General features: G+C 28.8%; 1 protein-coding gene across 1 annotated transcript; it reads left to right on the forward strand.

The window, feature by feature from the left end:
• Nucleotides 1-156: 156 nt before the first annotated feature.
• On the forward strand, nt 157-21,929 carry LOC107448789 (selenoprotein K; the record flags this gene model as incomplete). The annotated part of the gene is given in 6 exon segments (XM_016064127.4): nt 157-367; nt 4,588-4,663; nt 7,577-7,595; nt 9,190-9,248; nt 13,743-13,792; nt 21,708-21,929. Coding segments are annotated over 6 exon segments (267 nt in total). The 3' UTR covers nt 21,752-21,929.
• Nucleotides 21,930-22,713: the final 784 nt, after the last annotated feature.

Below are 22,713 nucleotides of genomic sequence, written 5' to 3' on the forward strand. Positions count from 1 at the left end.
CATGTCTTCGGATCATCCTCAGAGATGTCTCCCAGACCGTCACCAATAGCCCATTGTGCAGCTCTAGTGCGACTTACATGGACAACAACAACAACAACTAACTCTACTCCTAGAATTATATTATTTATTTTAATTTTTGCTCTTTCTCATTATTTGATTGCAGCCTAGTTCACCTCACTTTAAATTTAGCAGAAATAAGCAAAATAAAGCGCTTTGCAACCCCAATTCCCAAACAAAACGTAAAATATGTAATCTGTGGTTTCGAAATTATTAATTAATTATTAGATTTCTCTTCCTTTGAGTTAATTACGCTGGTTGTTACAGCATTTGTGTTAAAATTTTACGAGAATGCCTCGAGTTTCTGACAGTGAGTTTTTCTTAAAAAGGTTCTTTACTGAACTCTTAAATTATCAAACACTTAACTTGAAGTATCTAACTTATTTCTACTCAATTTTTGTTTTAATACAGGACTTAATTAAAATTTTATTATTGGCTCTAAAATTTAAACTAAAGTTTACAAATTTAGTTGATAAAAGATTTTTCTTTAAAAGCTCAAATTTACACTAAGGAACTAACACATTTTTTATGTTACGCAAGCAACTCTAACACTAATAGCAATGCATAAATTTCAAAAAAAAAAAAATTTCTGTATCTATAATATGTTCTGTAAACCTTAGTATTTAATTAAAATCATTGAAATGAAATAGAACTAAATATATTGTTCCTATTATAAGCTTAAATAAAATAACAGATTCACAATTTGTCCTTAGCTTTTTGAGGAATATTTCCGGATCGTGATCTGTCTCGCCAACTACGATCGCCAAGATGCCAAATAGATTTTAAACTTGAAATATTTTTAAAAGAAACCAAGGAGATGTTTTCTCGGAGGTGGCTACCAGTTATTCCTTTCGAGTTGGTCCCTTTCTCTAATCTTTTATTAGTTTCTCGCAGGCCACTGCCCTGAAATTTCAAAGACTTTGCGATTATTCTGTCACAAATCACGATACGGAAATCTCCCCATTGGCATGGCAGATCATGATATGGAAATATCTCCAATATTTATTCAAATAAAAAATGAGGTTAAGATACTCAAAGATTAACAAATAACAGTTTAGTTTTCATTTTCAGGCGTTTGATTTTGTCTGTCAGATTACCAAAAAAAACTACTATGACGTCATTTCTAACAATCAGAGATGAAAAAGTGAAAGGGTTTTGGAAAGCTAATGAATTAAAATTCAAAAATGGATTTTTTTAAAAATTGAAATTACATATTTTTACATTGTTGGTTTCTTTAATATTTTTGTTTTTTAAGTTATCTGTTATTAATTTGTTTTGGTCTTGAGTGTTTGTCACATAATTTTTAAAACTGTTATTATTTCTTTTTTTATCTCAAGAATAAATAATTTCCATGAAAGGTTAACTCTTTTAGGGATGTGTGTATTTTGTCACCAATGTGACAAGTTTGATACTAACTAATATGATAATACGAGTTCGATATTTAATTAATATGATAATATTTGAAATTTAGTATAAAACTGAACTAAATGATGTAAAAGAAGTAAATATGAAAAATTTAACTTTTTTTTAATTTTTATTTTAAATTTAAGCTATTCTTAATTTATTTTTAAACAATTTATTTCTTAGCAATTTATTTCTTAACAATTTATTTCTTAACAATTTATTTATAACACTTATTAAACAATTTATTTATAACGCTTATTAAACAATTTATTTATAACACTTATTTCTGAACAATGTTTTGGTTATTTTAGTTTGTTCCATTTCATCCTGATTTTTCCATTTTGGCTTGTTTCTTTCTTCTTTTTTTTCTTCTTCATTTTCTTCCAGAGTCTTGGAACAAATAGATTTATTTCAGATGAAATGCTAGCCCTGATTTAAATAACCATTTTGACATTAATGTAAAATTGATCATACAGTGATTCAGCTTCACTGAATACATATGTCTATATAAATTTATATATACTGTTGAACCTTTACATCTCAAAATTTTCAACATTTACTTTCTAGAACTCCCCATGGCGACATTGTCGCAGAAAGTTAGAGTTCTTGAAAAAAGATTTTCTTTTGGGAGGTGAAAGGTTTTTTTTTTTTTTTTTTTTGTTNTGTTTTTTTTTTTTTTTTTCTGTGGAAATTTTTGAAATATTTTAGCTTTTCTTCAGAATTATATTTAACCCACTGGCGGTTTAGCACATGGGTGAAATTATGAAAATGTTTCTCCCCCAATATACCACTTTTCTATCAAATAGCGTGGGAAAACCGGTTTTGATGTATGGAGAAGACTGCCGGTTAAAATATGACTTTTTAGGCGCAGAACAGTCAGTGGTCTGCACGCTGCTGAGAAAGATGCCTTTCTCCCGCATTCAAGTGGAAAAATATGTTTTTTCTATTCTCATTTGAGAACAATAAAAAATAAAAATTTATGAAGTGAAAAATTTTATTTTCTTTTCATTCTAATTTTTTTATTTCGTTCTAATTTTTTTAATGCAATTATTACTATTGGTTTCCTCAAAATTTTAAAATCCAATATTTTTAATATGAGAATATTTATTACAACGAATCTCGAAATGAAAACGCGCATTTAGTAACTCTTTTTTGAAGAGTTTGATTTACTGCTACAGATTTCGCGATGTTTTAGTTTTGTTTATTATTTTTTTCAATGAGATGATGATTCACAAAAAGCAAAAAAGGAAATAATTAGTGTGTTTTCTCCCTACAAAATACGAGAATATAGCCCATGATATTAGAATTAAAAAAGATATTACATATTTAATTAAGAAATTATTTTATTTGATCTGATAATAATTTATTAACATGTATATTTGTTATTATTAAAAGTATCTTGCAGAAAGATATTAGTATTAGAGAGGCTATATCGCAGAAAGCCCAAACTAATTTTGCAAAAGGGCTAAAATTAATGTATTTTCCATGTTTATGTCAAATTTGTTTTCTTTTCAAAACCTCAGTTTCTCGAATTTTTAATACTAGAGCACAAATGCCCAAACAACATAACTTTCTTTATCTTGCAGACAGAGCTGAATTTTGTGAACCCGTAGGAAGTAGGGATGAACAGGTTGGGGATGTTTCTTGGAACTTTGATCACTATCCCTGCACTTTCTTAACTAGAAAGTAATATAATGATTCTGGCAGTAAGTGAGGGGTTGATGAGTAGTACGGAGTGACTACCTGGGGTTATCTTCTCAACCCTAGACAGGGGTCTGTTTAGAAGAAATTTGGGTCCGTTAACGGACCCTTCACAAAGTATCTTTTCATAAAAACGGACCCTTCACAAAATTTTTTAACTTGAAAACGGACCCTTCACAAAACAATTTGTCTTTTAATTGGACCCTTCACAAATTTGTTTATCTTCATTATTGTTTTGTTAATCGAATAAACCCTTCCCAGGAAGGGGGGGAGAAAGACATGTGTAAACGAACTAAATTTTGTCTTCGGCAGACGCTTCTTACTTTATTCGTCCGAAATGAATATTCTGCGTTCAGCAGTATAGGCTAAATACCAAATTTTTATATGTTGAATCGCTAATTTAGTAGCTGCAATTGCTGTTTATTTTTTAAAATTTAATCTCTTTAACTATAATTTTACAGTGTTGAGCATAATCTTGTATGCCTTTTCAATTTAAAAACTCTTTGAAAAAGTTTTTTTGCAATAACAGACCCTATTTGCCCAAATTCACAAAAGCGGACCCTGGTTGAAAGAATGTGACTGAACGTTTATTTTATATTCGCAAATTACGAGCAATTTTTTCACAATTTTACAAAAACTGACCTTTCACAAAATGTCTGGACAGACCCCTGCTAGATAAGAAAGCTGGGAATAGAAATTCATTTTCATCTCAAAATTGCAACGAACGTGTCGAAGAATAATTAGGAGTTTGGTATGTCTTGAGAAATGTGTATCTAAAACCAATCCAAAATGGTTTCAAAGAATAGTTGTGAAGATGATGAACAAGAGATTGAAAGCATCAGAAAGGAAACTCTTGACGCTGGAAATGTTGTGCCAGATTTGGGAGAATTAAATGCAACAAAATTGGGATTTAATGCTGACATTAATTTTGAAGATTTTTGCAAGTGGACTGCAACCTGCGGAACATTGACAGATGTGGAAGTCATAGATAGTGTTAAAGGAAGATCATATTGATGAACCAAAAGTGTGTGCAAAAGAGGAAGAAAAAGTTGTAGAATTTTTACAAGCTTTTCTTGAATCCCAGAAACATGCTGGCCATGAGGGATTTGTTGCTCTTTCTAATCTTTAAAGATTTATCGAAATTAAGAGGGTTAGATGTCAGAAATATTAGAAAAATTATTTTCAGTGTTAAATGTATGTTAAACATGTTTTTATGTGGTATAATTAATTTACAGAAATGCCTATATTTTTCTACTGAAAACAATTAAAGCAGTATTAGTAGAATTTCTTAGTTTAATTATTTAAAGTACCTGTATAATTTGAAACCCCTTTATGTCAAATTTCTCATCTTTCGCGTGAGATTCGAGATAAACGACTGTACATTAAAATAAGAATTTATTTCTAAATTTGTGTTTTCTCTTCTAGGTGGATCATCTTTGAATAATAGCTTGGAGCGAGTTTCCAATCTGATATGGGGCTTCTTCAATCTTGTATACTTCTAGTAAGATATTCAATTCATTTTTAATCATCCAGAATCTATAGCTAAGTGAAACAACTAAAATGTTTAACCTAAATAATTAAAAAAAAAGGTAATTAATATTACAAAGAATTTGTTAGTAAAGTCAATTCAGGCTAAAATAATGATTAACATTGTTAAAGTAATTAATTTATAAGGATTTTATCTTAGTTGCAAAGTTTTAACAAATTTGTAAAAAATTTTGCTCACATAGCCATTGTTTTAAGAAACATCACGTATATAACTTAAGCATAATATAAATAAAGGCACTATTAAATTTAAGGGGGGGGGAATATTTGATCTAATAAAAACACATAACTCAAGTTGACAATGTTCTCAGCTTGAAGGAAGGGGGTTGTTAAAGTTAAGGTGCTATAAAATTGGGGTTAAAGTGCCTATCAATCAAAATGAATAAATACTCTCATGAATGTAATGCATATTAAATCACTGGCTATATTACACAGGAAGCGTATCGTTTTTAATAATCAAATCTCATTTTGAGATTTGTTTTCCTTTTATATGTGTTTTAGTACACACAATATAACATAGCGCGTAGCGTTTTTAAAAAGTACTTAAAGATGCTTAATTTCGTTTTTTAAAAGCCCTTAAAGGGGCTTTACTCATTGGGTGTTTTTAAAAAGTGTTCAATTTTCCCTTTTCAAATCTGAGATTTTTTCTCGTCACCATGTCAATTTTTGCCACGTATTATGCAAAAACTTGTTTTTCTCAATGTTCTATTCAAGGTTTTCCCAATTCATTCAACCACAATCAATTTCAGTGTGCCCTCGGATACTGAAAGTATTGATTTGTTATGGTAGCGCATGAAAGCGCCAATAATTTTACATGTTTGATGAAATAATTGTGAGTCAGCTTGTGCGTCTACTGAGTTCAGTTCGATGAAATTATTGTACTCTCATGTGCAACTCTACTGCATTTTGCAAGATAATCTCAATCTCATGCTTGTGTAATCAAGAAAAGAGTTCTTTGTCAGAAACTATTTATTTTATGATGATCGTGTAATGTCTTTGAAAATTATTTTGGATTTTGTTAATTTTTATAGTGCTCAAAAATATTTTTTTAGTGTTTAAAAAGTACTTATGATCAACAATTGACTGTATTACTTAATACATAACAGAGTGTGTACTATCCCACAAAATCCTCTAAAACTTATTAATCTTTATAGAATGGATTGTGACACATCTGAAAATCAACTTTAAAAAAATTTATAATTTAGAAGAAAACACTGATTAAAGAACTAACAATTCATGAAGGAAGTCTCGTGGCTAAAAACAGGGTGGTTTATTGTTACGCCACTCTATGCAAAATATTGCACTTCATTCGATTATTCCACATTATTTTCATTACGGAAAAACATACATCCTTTAATGTCCTTTCAATTTTAAATCCTTATTTGTATTAAGACTTAATGAGTCAGATTTGGATAAAATAAAAAACTTTTCAAGTACAAAATCTCAATTGCAATTTATTAACTTTTGTAGTTTCAAACCTTTTGTCGGCACATAACTTTTTTTTATTTTATATTTGTCATTAAGCAAACTACCCAATTAATGGGTTTACGACTTCTACTAATCTCCAACTCTGTAGCCTTGTAATTTTTGAACCAATCCAAAAGACAAGGAAACTACTGGATCAGTACCCCCGGAGGTATTGATTTGCAGCATGGAGGACTTTTCGACTCGACAGATTTAACATGCGTCAGTCACTATTTACTGCATAGGGAGTCTTCAGCTGGCAGAGATCGAACCCAAGAATTCTTGGACATGGGCCCAGTGCCCTACAAAACAGGCTATCCCGACCTGAACATAACTTTTCACAAAATTGTTGTGCTTTCATTCAGATGTTTTTGTTACAGATGAACTCGATAATTATTTCATAAAGTTCTTTACTGCAAAAGCAGTATTTCTCTTTCTTAAACTCGGATAATAGTTCATCATTTAATTCGTTTTTAAGAAGCTGAACTGCGTATTGCACCACATTTTAACAAGATACACAAGGAATTAACACTTAGAATTCTGTGCTATCACTTAACACTAAACTTACCATAACCGGTCAAATGAACGGTTATGGTAAAATGGTAAAACCCTATGGTAAATGGTAAAACTTGACCGGTCAGGTTTTGCATCCAAGAAAATATTTATTCATATACAAAAATAATTGTGTATGCTGCTCTTTTTTATTTCATTTTTTTGTATTTTGTGAATATAATTTAGCATGTGTGTATCAGAAATTTTCTCAAAGAAATTCTCCGATTTAACTTTTTGAACCACTCGTTTTAGACGAAAATATTTACACACACATTTGTAAATTTTAAATTTAAAATGTAAATATCTATTCTCTGGTGGTTGCAGCAGACAAACCTCAATTTTCTCATTGAACGTTTTGTGTGCTACTATGTAAGTTTTAATACCAACGTTATTAAAGTTTTATATCTTAACAATTAGGTATCTGTTGCACATTAATTGTTTAATACATAGATGCACATTAAAGTTATTGTAGTCCGAATTTTATAGTATGCAATTAAATATTTTAGAAAAATCTACTTCTTATTTTAATTTGTAATTCAATACTTTTGTTTTGTACAACTTGGTAAAAATCTGACAGTAATATTTAATGTTCCTTCAAACATAAAAGAGTCCTACATAAAATTATGATAAAGTTGCGACCTGCCATTTGATTTGTGTTTTTAATTGTAGCCCCCAGCCTCATGTAAGTTGGAAACCCCTGCTCTAGATGTTCAGTATTATTTTCTTTTTATCATTTTTTTAATGTACAATAACAATGTATCAAGTGTCTCTGGCAAATAGCTTTGAGTTTATTTAGTGTTCAAGTGTTTTAAAAAAAATCATAATTCAATAAGTTTTTATGTTTATTTTTCAGCTTTTCAAGTTTACTTGATGTAAGTATGATTTATAGTTTACTTTGTTAATTATATCTTTACGAAGAACAACATTATTTGGTGGAAGGATTAAAAAAAAACAGTTCCCAGATTAAAAGAGAAAAGCATCATTTTTCTATACGTTCTTCCTAAAATTATATAATATATTTATGTAATATATCGTCTTATTTATCCAATTATGCCTGATGCATCTCTAAAATGTATAAGTTTGTTATATTCCTCAATTATAGAAACGGAACTTTTCTTGCCTATATTATATAAAGCATAAACACTATTAAATAAGATGATCTCCAGGTTCAATTCATTACGAAACGCCTTCAACAGAAAATATATTTAATTAAAAAAAATTAATGATGTTTATACTACAATGTCAGAAAGAATTCTGAACAACAATTCACTTATGCATTGCTGTTCTGGAAGCCATCTATGGGATTTTAAAAATATTATTAACAAATGCGTTTGTATAGTGTTAAATAACAGATAAAATGTCTTTTTTTTTTTTTGTGACAGCCAACTAAAATGTCAAGTGATTAGGAAGTCATAAGCGTAAACCCTTAAGCAGTGGTTGGAAAAACTACATTATATTCTAGTTCACTTCAACTACTTTATTACAAAATGTGGTTAACTACAACTACTTTTGTTTAAATATAGTGCTCACAATCTACTATCAAAATGAAAGTAACGAGAAATAGTTATTCACGTTTACATGAGCCACTTTCTTGCATTAAACCATTTTGTTACAGATTTGTTCTTTCTTGACTTCAAACATTTAATTTAAGAAATGCAATGACAAATATTTGCAATTTTGTTAAGTATTTAATGCTGTTTTATTTCCTCTTAGAAAATAAGAAATCAAAAATTACTGAGAAAATACGTTCCTTCCATTGAAATAACGTCAGTGTTACATGAATGGCAGATACGTTGGAAGTGTGGCGGAAGTGATGAATTAGCTATTATTTATAATTGCTAGTTTAAATATTAGCAATACATTCTTCTTTTTAACGTTTCGCCTCAGGGGGCATTCTCAGTGTTTTCATTGAGGGACCCGGAAAGATTTGTTCCAATCAGATTCAACCAATTACTTGTCTTGGAATAGTGTTTCTTTACTAAACTGGCATTAAAAAAAAGTTCCCTAAAATCACTTCAAACAACTGTTTTTATTATTATTCTTACACTACTTACTACACTAATATTTTAAAAAATGCAGCACACTACGCTTCTAACTAAAGAAAAAGTAACAACTACAGTAGTTTTGGTCACAAAGCCGTTGTCTTTCAATATACAAGTTTACAAATGACTGGATAAAAAAAGTGTGGATTATAAACTGGGTAAAAATGGGGGACAGAAAGCTAAAAATTCATGAAAGCAAATGTCATTAAATATACAAGTTTACAAATGACTGGATAAAAAAAAATTTAAAAAATTGCTCGGATTATAAAGTGGGTAAAAATGGAGGACAGAAAGCTAAAAATTCATGAAAACAAATGTCATTTGATAGATGTCTGAATCTGAATTTAATTGATCTATACTTAGTCTTGCTTATATGTTTACTTATATTACTTATTATGTATTAACATTTTTTTAAACGTTTCAGCCTTTTGTGAGTGTTGGTAGAAATTCAAATCTTAACAGCAGATCAAGAAATGACAGAGGGTATGTATGTTATGAATAATTTGTTTAAGATTCAAGTAATATAAATATTTTCACCTGAATAAATATCATTACAAATATGATGACTTAAAGCAAAATGCAAAAAAAAAAATAAAATAAGATGGATTCTCCCCATTTTTTTAATGCAAAAAAATAAAACGTATTTCCATATAATTAATTGAAAATGGAATCTTTTATCAAAAAATACAAAACTTTTACTCTATAAAACATTAATTATGCCAATACTTACCTATGGCTCTGAGACCTGGAACCTAACTCAAGTTGGTGAAAATAAAATTGCCATTTTTGAGAGAAAAGTTTTGAGGGCCATCCTTGGTGGGATAAAAATAAATAATTCCTGGAGAAGACGATATAATACTGAACTGTATAAAATCTACAGAGAGCCAGATATTGTGAAATTCATTAAAATAAATCGAATGAACTGGGCAGCTCACATTTTCAGAAGGAATGATGACTCAAATTTAAAGAAAATCCTATTACACAAACCCCTAACGAACAGGAAAAGAGGTAGACCCAGGCTGAGATGGCTAGATTTAGTTGAGACTGATTTCCTTACTCTAAAGGAGAAAAACTGGCGAACAAGTGTCAAAAGTAGAGAGAAGTGGATTCGAATTCAAAGGAAGGCACTGGCCCACCCTGGGTTGTCTAGCCAGATATGATGATGATAATTGAAAGTGGAATTAAAATTTAAACTGGTTGATAATTTGAAACCTTAAATATTAACTGACATCTTTTAGCATCAAGTTTATCTAGAACTTTTTCTCTCTTTTTTATTTTTTTTATCCTTTCTGACGCAAAAAAATTAACATTTCATTAGCAACTACAACTATAGAAGCCCATGGTAGAATCGCGGCGACATTGTCGCAGAACTTCACTGAGTTCTTGCAGAAAGATTTTTCTTTGGAAGGTAAATCATTTTGATTTGCTTTTCTGCAAAAATTTACATGAAAAATTCGAATCACGCATTTAAATAATCACTTTTTGAAGCGCTCAATTCATGCCGATATTGTAGACCCGATTTGATTGTATTTTCGGCAGTTACTTACATTGATTTTCACATGGCTTTTAAATATCCCAATGTATTTCAAACAATGTGGAAAATTCGAATGGTGCATTTGAGTATTTACTTTTTAAGGCAATGATTCTATCAATATTTTGGCTGTTATTTCTATTGATTTTGCCATACTTTTTTAAATCCGATATTTTTTATATGATATTAATCTCGAGCGTAACATGCACTTGAGAAATCCGATTCCCAGGATTTTATCTTTAATCTTTTTTTCGGCAATCATTACTAAGGAGTGATTGTGTTGGAGGAACCAAGAACATTTTGGAAATTTCTTTGTAAAATTCCTTCCATATAGCTAAGTAAATTTTCTATTTAACGAAGTTTTCTTTGATATCCACTTTCTCTATTTCTCAAAATATTTCAGAAAGTTTCAAACTTGTTAATGCATTTTAAGAGGGAAATGACCTTGAATTGATTTTCGAAGCCGCTTAACTTTTAGAAAAAGCAGTAAGACTAATAGTAACCGACCTACCCCCGAAGAAGTTTGCGGATAAGGGTTTCACCCGTTGTCACGTGAACTAAACACTGCAAAACTACAGAAAGGTAAAATCAAAACTAAAAAGATTGATACTCATAGAAAATATCCCAAAATCGAAAAGATGTTAAAAATAAAACGGAATAAAAATTAAAAGTGCTTAAAATATCTAAGTGAATAAAATTAACCAACAATAAAAGTGTCAAAAAATACAGGTAAAACCATATAAAAGTAAGGTCAGGTAAAACATCAAATGGTAAAAATATGAAAAATCACATTAAATACAAATAAGATAAATAGAATAATTAAAATAGTCGACTAAAAGTTAAAGTGTCCCCCTTCCACTTTAAGAGGCATTTAGCCTTTAATCTTAAAGGCTAAGTGCCTCTAAGATTAAAAATGTTCTAAGGTAAACCTAAGTTTCTCTAAAAAAGTTAAACACTCAAAGATGACACCAGGTAAGACAGAGGGTACTGAAGTTCATCAAGATTTCATTTTGAATGTCCTATGTGTAATGAAGATGTCAGTTCAAGGGGAGAACAAAGTGAAGGAATTTTACTGCTATGGAGAAAGCAGTAAAATCCCTTTCCCTATTTGTTTGCAATTCAAACGAAAATGTCAGACGAAATTAAGGACTTTGTCAATAGCAGGGTTGGAGTTTTGAACGTCCTAAACTGGTTTTGGACAGGACATGTGGGTTTTACTGTCTTAAACTGGGTAAAACTGTCCTAAACTGGGTAAAACTGTCCTAAACTGGGTAAAACTGTCTTAAAGTGTCCAAAACCTTGAACTTTGGTAAAAGGTAAAAATTCTATAGGTGTAACCATTGTACACATAATAATTACATGTATCAATAAATATTTGATATTTTTTATACAATTTACTATAACTTATTAAAAGAAAATAATATAATATAATAGGAAAAGGTTTATAATTTTTGAAGCTCCACAATTCATTGAACAACAAAAGTGAATACCTAATCCTTTAAATATAAATATGCTTTTAATACTGATAAATAATATTTTTGCATAAGGATAAATATGGCAATATTAAAAAATAATAATTTTTCTTAAAAAAAAAACTAAATTTGTTCAAAAATTAACCTTTTATTTTTCACAATATTTTTTTAAAAAAATGTTATAATTTCTGCATCACAGGATGATAAAAAAGACATCTATTTTTAAAAAAAATGTTTTTAAATATAAATATATTAATTTAAATTGAAAATACAAAATAACTGAAAAATGTATTAACAGTTTTGAAGGGCATAACATCAGTTTCAGTTACTGACACTGGTGATGTATCACTACTATGCTAAAAGAATTAATTTGGACAGTTTTGGACAAAGAGGTTTTGGACAGGACGGTTTAAACCATGGATTAATCCATTCTGTTCTAAACCTTGCCAACCCTGGTAAATAGCAATTAAAAAGGATGCATGTGGTGATGTGCGTTTAAAATTACTTTAATTATAAATGTAACCATAATTTTACAGATAAATTTTTTGTGTAAAAATTTATGTGTAAACAATTTTGCTTTTTTTTTTTTCATTGAAAATGTATGTAGCATGATAGTGTAACACTAAATAATGTTTTGCTCTCTTCTTGATTTCCATGCCGATTTCTCTCATGGTTATAATTTGTAAAATAAATAGTAGATACTAGTTAACAAGATAAATGTGTATCAATTACTATTTTAATTATGTCTAGTGTTTATGAATTTAAAACCTGTTTTGTGTTAATTAGGTATTTCAAAAAGAGATTTCTATTTAGCAAACTTATTATCGGGATTTAGCGACTTCGTTAAATGGAGGTCCGACAGTATAAATATATATATGTTACACTTTGAAAGCATTAACATTGCAAATTCGTAGTGTCACCGGTGTTTATTGAAAAATATACAGGAAAATGGCGAAATATTAGAATTTTATTAAAGTTAGGGCCGGAGGCCCAAAAATTGGAACATTAAATGCTGGTGTATGATAGAGAAGAGCACAATTGACCTTTGAAAGATAGTTTTTATATCTTTCTGGACAGTATATTTAAATATTAATGAGTCTTAGTAACGTGAGACTGATCAATTTCCCAACCTACTGAAGACATATCATCACATTTTCTGAGATAATTAGATCAATATTATTAATTTCTTTGTGGGAAAGGTTTTAAATTATTGCGCGTTAAATAAATGCTCAATTTATGGATTATATTAAATATATGTATAAACATGCATAAGAACTTTCAATAATAAAAGAAAAAATTTTCATTTGTGCGCATGAAATTTTTATTAGCATAGTTATATTTGGGGAGATTCCAGTATCATGATCTGTAGCAGAATAATTGCCAAGTCCAGGCAATTTCCGGACAGTGGCCCGCGAGAAACTAAAAAAAAAAAATCATCATGAAAGGATCAACTTGAAATGTAGCTACCTTCGGGTAAACATTTACATGTTGTTTTTTTTAAATTTGCAAGCATAAAATCTATTTGGCACCTTGGCGATTGTAATTGGCACGACAGATCATGATACAGAAATATCCCCCTTTTATATATATATATAAAAAGTTTAAGAATATTTTATAATTGCTTAAGAGGTGCTTATTTTTTGTTCAAAAATAAGGCTACGCACCCTGTGACTGTTTAGGTTTTATCTTGCATTATTTTTCATTAATTATATACAAATGCTATAATTTAATATACCTTGTAGTCGATGAGAAGAAAGTTGGTGCATTATTGTTTGTTATCATGACCCAAACCTTAATCAAAAGAGCTTTAAACAAATTAAAATGCAAGCATTTTTTTTAAACCATTGATTTTGTAAAGTATTTCTAGATGGCATAAGCAAACATATTTATCTACATGTTTTAAGAAATGAATAATAAAGTTTGAAATTGTATATTTTCTTTACTCAAAATTATACTTTGTTTTAAAACTTTCAGACCTCCAAGGCCACCAGGCAGAGGAAACTTCAGATCTTTTTCAGATATAAGTAAGTTTATTTCAAGTAATTCAAATTGCATGTTTATAATTACAAAATTATTTTCTTTTATTTAAAGAAAAAAAAGATTCCTGAATTAAGTCACTAATCAATAGCATTGTTCTACATCATGATACTGAATTGTATATGCTTCAATTACTTTTTTAGCTTAAGAAATGTGACATCTTTGATTTTTCAGCTAAGCTCAACAAAATAATTATGGAAGAGCCCAGGGTTGGCAAGATTTTGCTGCAGGTGGAAAAATCCATCCTGGCAAAAACAGGTTTTTGCCAAGCAAATTGGCAAAAATCTATATTTTCCAAGATGAGAGGACAAAAACACATTTTTGGTACAAAATTATTCTTAAAATTGAAATATATACTATAAATATAAATAATTACAAAAAAATTAACAAAATTATTATTCCATAATTAAATCATAATTTAATAATATATCATTTTAGTAGTTTAAAACATTATTGATTGGAAAATTTGCGATTATTCTCTTTTTTCCAGTGAAATGAACTTATTTTAAATTAATATAACTATAATTTAAAGCATAAAATATCTATCAACATGTGTAGTTAATTATTGTACAAATAATAATTTTTTATAATAAATAATAATATTATACAAATAATAATATTTATTTATTTGTAAAAAAACATTTATTTAAGGATTCTAAAATGAAAAGAGGTCAAAAACTTTCTATGTTTTAATATTTATTGCCGTTATATTAATTATTAATGTGTTAAAAATAATTTTTTCATGTAATGTATCAAAATTATTATTCTTTATGATTGATTTAAATTTGTTTCAAGTATTTTGTAATAATATTTAATCAGCTATGTAGATAATTTGGTTTTTACCAGTTTTTGCCTGTTTTTACCAGGTTTTTGCTACTGTCCTGGCAAAAAACCCTTTTTGCCGGCAGAAACTCCAACCCTGGTGGTCACCCTTAAAATACAAATCAAAGTTAGAGATGTTACACATAGAAACCAGGGTTGCCACTCCACAGGGAAAACCTGGAAAATACAGGGAATTTAAAAATCACCTAAAATAACAGGGAAAATGCAGGGAATTCGGATTTTTTTCTTTACAAATTGGGAAAATACAGGAAGTTTTGTTTCTTATTTTCGTCTTTTGAAATATGGTGACCAACTCAAAGCGTTATCTATGGGATATTTAACCATGATATTTCAGCTATACTAAACTATTTCATTTACTATAGCATTATTTAAGTATGTTCAGATGTTTTTCCAGCAATTAAAAACTAATGAATATAGTTAGCCCACTATAGCTCACACAAGAGCAAAGTAATTGCTGTTTTCTCTTAATATAGTGTGTATAATATGTTCAGGGAATTTTTTTTCTTCCAGATTTGGGTAGCAACCCTGAAACCTAAATTTCTAATTAGTTTCTTTAAAGAAGAATTTATTCTTTAGGGAATCTCCCATTGTCAGTCCCCCAAAACTGGGAATTGTCACTGTTCCCACTGTACTTGAAAGTCCTTGAATTTAGTTGGAAAAAAATCAGGGCCCAGGAAAGTCCTTGAATTCTGCCATAGGGTACTTGAAAAGTAATTGATTTTTTTAGGATTTAAAGTAATAGTAATCTTTCTTACAAAAAAGTAGTAAAAAAATAAATAAATTCAAAGGAATATTATAGAAATTCTGTAGATGCAATTTTTAATGCTTGAAGTGAAAAGGGGTTAAAGAAGATGCAAAACTTTTCTCTCCTAGATTTTTCACATCAGATTATTGTTTATCTCTCTGATGTTTTGAAAGCAGAAATTTCTAGCAAATTGTAGGTTATGTAGTCATAGTTTTCGAATGATATATAATGTTTAATTGGTTTAGAAATATGTTCAATGTGTTAACTTCATTAATTACGTCAGGTTAATATTGTTATCCTAATTGTCCTTTTAATTTATGTACGAAGGATAATTAATTTTTTGTCATTTATAATCAAATCTTTGCATTTAGTTTTTACTGCTAATAAATAAAATTTAGTTCTACATATTTCTTTGATTATGAATAAGCGTCGTGATTCACATTAAACTGATTCTTGATTTACGGATTGGAATTCATATAAAATGTTCTACAAATTGTGATTTAGATGAAAATGATTGATGAATCACATATCGAATATTACTTTAAAGTGATTTGCAAATTACTCATCAGAATTCGATTAAGGTATTTTATAAATCATACATCATGATTCACATTAAAGTGATTAATCAATTACACATCGTGATTTCAATTTTTAAGTTATTTCTGAATCATATAATGTGATACATATTTAAGTAATTTCGGAATCATGCTTCACAATTCCTATTCTAGTTGTTTAAAAATCAAGCATTGCCATTCACAAAAGAGAGATTTAAAAATTACCGCTCACAATTCTCATCAAAATGGTTTAAGAATAACACATAGCTGTTCAGTATTAAGTGCCTTTTGAATCACAAAGTGCAATTTGCGTCATAATGACCACTATTCATATGAAAACTATTAGCTAATCACGCAACAGAGTTCACACAGGGGTCGCATTCCCCCTAAAATTCATAAAATTCCTAAAACTATGTGCATACCCTAAAATTCCTAAAAATCTGATAAAATTTTGTTGGTGTTCCTAAAAAATTAGAGGTATAGGCTAAATATAAATAAAAAAGCAATAATCTAAAATGTAAGAATTTAACTACATTAATTAAAACTGTTTTAATTTTCCACATGGGAATTCCGATCCTGAGAGAGGTTTTTCGATAAATAAAGCAATGCTTAATGTGAGTCACCATGAGAATACTATTATGTCTCTTAGACTAATCAAAGATACCATTCAAAATTATGGAGGAGTGTTGAAGATCACCACAACACTATTGAGGGCAGTAAAAGAATCTCACAAATCATATCAAGAATATATTAGAAAAATGATTATGATTAATTTGTTTTTCTCTATTTTCTAATATAAATTGCTGATTTGAAATCTAATAATATCACACAATTGTTTTTTTAATAAAGTAAGGTAAAGGGCAATAATAAAGTTTTGATTAAGAAATTAAAAATTAAATAAAAATCCAAGTTGGTGTTAATTTATTTTTTCTCTTGATTTATTCTCACTTTTGCCTGTTCCTGAATTATGCACTTAATTTTTGATAGGTAATATGTAAAATTGAAGTTTCATTTTTACACTTTAGAGATTTCATTCTTGACTTAATAAATTTCAGAGCTTTATTTTATGGCTTGCAATTATTTATGATATGTGTGGATGAATTGTAATAATCTTCTGTTATGTAATAAACTACCGTGTGATCTGTTTTTATCCTAGCAAAATCATATATTACCCCTAAAAGTTTTTGAAAAAAGTTCCTCAAATTACCCTAAAATTTTAAAAAACTTTGCTGCTACCCCTGTTCACATTAAAGTGATTTATGTATCACACAGTGTGATTTACGTCTTGTTAGTTTGTGCGTATTGCTATTCATATTGTTCTGATTTAAGAAACATACACAACAATTCAATTTTAATTATCAAATCACACATTGTGATACGTAATTTACGCAATCTTCGACACTTACTTCACCTTTCTTAACATTTTGATTTGCATATAGTATATCTATAAATTAGATTCATATAAATGCGATTAAAAAATTATGCTTAGTGAAAATAACGCATATTCACAAAATTTTAAAAGTCATGCTTCATATTTTATGGATATATTTTAAAGAAAACAAAGCTCGGTAAGTCTTAGTTATCTGTAAAATATCGTTCTACAATAGGTTTTATAATGTTCGAAATACACTACCAGTCAANATTTAGACCTTTTTTTCGCAGATTTCAAAATTTTCGCAAACTTTTGACCGGTAGTGTACATTACTGATATTCTGAAGTAACAAAGTAGATAATTTGTTATTAAAATTGAAACAGATATGTTAAATGGATTTATTTTGATATTTTATCTAATTACATACATTTCCTGTAACCTAAAATTTGATCTAACATATTAAAAAATAGTATTTATATTTTAATAACCGTACATTCACACACATTTTATCAATTATTTACTATGCTTGTTTAATGTAATATGCATTATTCATTAATTCTTATTCATTTCATTAAATTTTTCATAAAGAGTTTCACTGAAGCTAGTTTTTAAATGTTGGCTAGTATTGTTCGTTTGTCAATTGGATCTTCTTTTTTTCGTCAATAGGAACTTTTAAGTGATTTGAAACAATAATGTAACTATCAACCATTTGTATTAACTGATAAATTTAATAAATATTTTTTTTTGTGGTCAAATAAGCATTGTGCTTTAAAAATATACAATTTCTGCTTCTACATGATTGTAAAATTTGGTTGACATGTACTTTAGCAAATAACTGTAATACTGAATAGGTCCTTGAAAGTCATTGAATTTTTTTTTAAAATTGAGTGAAAATCCTGTATTCTGTTTTCAACTAGTATCTGTGCTTGTGAAGAAAAAAAAAGAGATATGTTTTTTTAAAGATGACTTAGTTGTTGAAAATTTATTCTTTTATTTTATTGATTAAAAAATTCTGCTTTTATTTTTCATCTTCTTGCATTTTTGTTTTATATTTTAGAAAAATTTATTTATTTTGTAACTAAAGATCAAGAAATATTACTGTTGCTTTGTCCTTAATATAAATATTTATTTGCTTGTCTGTTAATAAAATGCATTATATTTAGCTATTTGACTTAGCAGGGATTAACTAAATAATAATATTTGTTAGTTTCTTTTTGAAATGGTTTGATAATTGGTGTTAAAATTTTAATTATTTTCTTTTTAAAGTAGAAGTTTTGCAATCATATCTTTCCCCTAATTAATATTTTGTTTCAATACTTCATTTCGTTTTCAAAATGTTCTTTTGTTGGTTAAATATAACTTAACTTCAATTAGACACAGATTATTAATATATTAAAGTTCTTAATTTACAAAACTCTTGTCCAAGCCAGTCTTAACCAGTCCAAACCGTGTTTGCTTCTGAAGCTTGGACAATGACAAAACTGGAAGAAAATTGTGTCCTAATATTTGAGAGAAAGATTTTGCTTAGTATAGTAGGAGATTTAACTTCAAACTGTTCAAGATTTATAAACAACCGGATTTTATTATATATATGAAAATAAACAGAATTAATTTTATGGTCCGCGTGATTCGAATGAGCTATGGCAATACAATCGAAAAGATATTGCTTTTCAAACCCACTGGAACAAAAAAGCGGGGAAGCCCGCGATTGAGATGAGAAGATTCGGTGGAGTCCGATTTTCTTGCAATTAATGAAAAGAATTAGAGATCAAAGATAAATTAAAAGTCGTGAAAGAGAAATCTGCAGAGGAGGGCATTGGCCAACATTGGACTGTCTGGCCAACTATGATGATGATTAATATATATAAATAATATATGTATATATATATATGTGTATATATATATGTATCTATATATATATATGTATCTATATATATATATATATNGGATAGAAAGATTACTTTTTTTTTAATTGTGCAGTTTTATAACAAATGTGCACTTGCAAATATTGTTTTAACACTTATGACATAAAATTTTGGGCCTTTTAATGGAATAAATGCTTAAATAGTGCAGAAAATCTCAAAAGCCGTTCTTTATACATTCTTACTATCCCTATGCAATCCCACACAATTGTTATATATATATATATATATATATATATATATTTCTGAACTTTGTGCTAGTAAAAAGTTTTTTTTCTTCTTAATACTACCCAGTAAATTCTCTTAGTGTTATTTTACCCTTCAGTCATGTTTATAGTTCTGACAATTTATTATTTATGATCTAAGTTGACATTACATTTTTATTGAATATAAATTTTGTTGAACTTTTAAAAATAAAAAGTTTTGGAATTTCGTGGAAAGGGAACTAATTTCTTCTTCAGAGATGATTGTGCTCAGGAAAAAATACGGATTTCTGGATTTTTTGCTAATTGCGATCCAGAAATTTCCAGGTATCCAAGGTCCATAAGTTTCAAGAAATCATCGTTCACATTTATGCATAAAAATTCTTGTATATTTTATTTAAAAATATTAGGTAAATTTTTAAAATTTTTTTGGTAGACTAATAAACGTGATTAGAAATCCAAGTAAACTTGTACATAATTATTCATTTAAGTTATACTGCATATAATTTATTTAGAATGTCATGTTGAGAAAATATCAATGATTTAAATTTATGAAGATATTAGTTTTTTGAAATAGGTCATTCATGATTTTATTCAAGAAATTTTTCAGATTTTTACATTGGGCTTACAGTCTTGAATATGAATTATGTACAAAATTATCAGGAAAAAAAACCTACACATTTAGTTCCACAACAACAAAATTGTGTCACATTTTCAGTTGTAAATAATTGTTATGATTATCATAAGTTGCAGTTAACTGTCAAAACTTTACACTCGAGCAAGCGAATTGGGTTTCTTGAGCATTTGGTTCTCTTGCCTTCTGAGTTAGGTTCAATCAGGGTGCGTAGCGTTTTTTAAAAGTGCTTAAAGGTGCTTTTTTCTCGATTTTCTCTTTTTTCATTGGGTGTTTTTAAAAAGTGCTTAATTTTTCTCTTTTTCAAAATGAGATTTTTCCTTTACCATGTTGATTTTCGCTTTGAATTATGCAAAAAGACGCAGTTCACATTGTTCTATTCAACGTTTTCATAATTAATTCCACTCCAATCTATTTCGGCGTATTGTCAGTTCGTAGTGTATGAAAACGCCATTCGTTTTACATGATTCAAAATTTCATAATTTTTCACAATTGTGAAAAAGGTTTTTTTTTTTTGACATGATGGTTAAAGCAAGATAAAAACGTTAATTGTCAAAAACTTTCCAACCCTACCCAATTATGATATTTTTTTAAAGTGCTTAAAAATATTTTTTGAGTACTTGAAAAGTGCTTAAAAGGTGCCTATTTTTTGGTGAATGATTTGGCGGCTATGCACCCTGTCAATGTAAAGAAGGCAATAAAAATAAACATTTAATTGTTGTTGCAAAAAACCAGTGCTTCAAATAAAAAGGTTCCTATGCTGAAGTTTATAAATCAAAGTGTCTACAAATAGCAGGGTTGCCATTGGCGACTAAAAGGCAACTATTTTTGGCGTGAGGCGACTATGGCAACTTCTTTTGCCTGAAAAGGCTAAAAAAAAAAAGGCAACTATTTTCAGGAAAAGGAGACTATTGGGAGACTTTTCTGTACTCCTAACGATGTTTATTATTTTTTTAAGCATAAATTGGGTGGAAAATCTGCACCCCACAAGATAGTTTTTGAACACACTGAACTTTTTTTTTATTATAAAAAATAAAAGATTTTGAACTGCAAATTTGAGTCTTCACTTTATAATTCGTTCAATCTGCACAGACTCCATTGCAAGTCTATTTCATTTCGCGATCACCTTTTCAATGATTATCGCTACAAAAATAATTTTAAAAAATACTATGATTTTTTAAAAAAAAAAAATTTATGCGATATTACGATGCGTGAATTTTGAATTTGAGTATTCACTTTTCATATATATATATATATATAGACGTTTATATAAAAATTATCATATTTGCCACCAACTTGACTGAGTGGATCATGGTATATGACAATTGAGTCATTAACAAAATTTTAGTTATTTTTTTGATGAATTTTTGTTCTTATTTAGGCAACTATTTTCCTAGTTTTTGGCTACTATTTTTATGCTTTAGGCTACTAAAAGCAACTATTTTGTTCATTTTTTTCTGTGGAAACCCTGGAATTGGAGTTCTTTACTTTGAGGGATTTCATAGCTTTCTTCAAAGTTGACTTATTGCATAAGAAAACTTGTATACTGGTTTTAATTTCAGATGTGATTGTGAGATGATGATTGTGGAAATTATTGGTTTAAATTTTTTTTTCTTTCCTTATTTTCAGGTGGGTCATCTAATTATGTTCCTCCCCCACCCCCTGGTGGATGAGGTCGATAAGGACTTCAAGCCTGGAGTCCGTGTGAAGTTCTCTCTCTGTGTATTGGAGAAAATTCTTATGAAATTGCTTTGGTAAAAGTTTACACCCCCCAAAGTGATGGATGTCATTTCTCTCCCTTTTCTTCATCTTGTGTATGTTATGACAAAATAAATAGTTATTTCTTTTTTTTGAAGTTATACTTCTTATGCGACTTCCAACAAGGTCACGTTAAACGTTTAACGCTACATTTTTATTGGCCGAGAAATCACGTGGTAGGATCCAGTTTTCCATCATTCATTTCCATATTGTTTTGGTTCTCACTAGCATAAAAGTATTGTTTTTCTATAAATATTTTTTTAGTTTGTTTTGATACACATATAATTTAATAGGGTAGTATTTTTGAAGTTATACTTCTTATGTGACTTCCAACAAGGTCACGTTAAACGTTTAATACTAAATTTTTATTGGCCGAGAAATCACGTGGTAGGATCCAGTTTTCCATCATTCATTTCCTATTGTTTTGGTTCTCACTAGCATAAAAGTATTGTTTTTCTATGAATATTTTTTTAGTTTGTTTTGATACTCATATAATTTAATAGGGTAGTATTTTTGAAGTTATACTTCTTATGTGACTTCCAACAAGGTCGCGTTAAACGTTTAACACTACATTTTTATTGGCCGGGAAATCACGTGGTAGGATCCAGTTTTCCCTCATCCCTTTTCCATATTGTTTTGGTTCTCACTAGCATAAAAATAATAAAAGTCATAAAAGTATTGTTTTTCTATAAATATTTTTTTAGTTTGTTTTGATACACATATAATTTAGTGGGGTAGTATTTTTTATTTTCAAATTTAGTGGATAACAATTGTAAAAAATGAGTGAAAACAATCCCATGGACAATGCGACGGATTTAAGGTTATGTCAAGGTACGTCTCTTGTGAATATCAATTGATTGTTAGGTTTTCTCTTCTG

This window comes from Parasteatoda tepidariorum, chromosome 5 (genome assembly GCF_043381705.1).
Source record: "Parasteatoda tepidariorum isolate YZ-2023 chromosome 5, CAS_Ptep_4.0, whole genome shotgun sequence".
Lineage (NCBI taxonomy): Eukaryota > Metazoa > Arthropoda > Arachnida > Araneae > Theridiidae > Parasteatoda > Parasteatoda tepidariorum.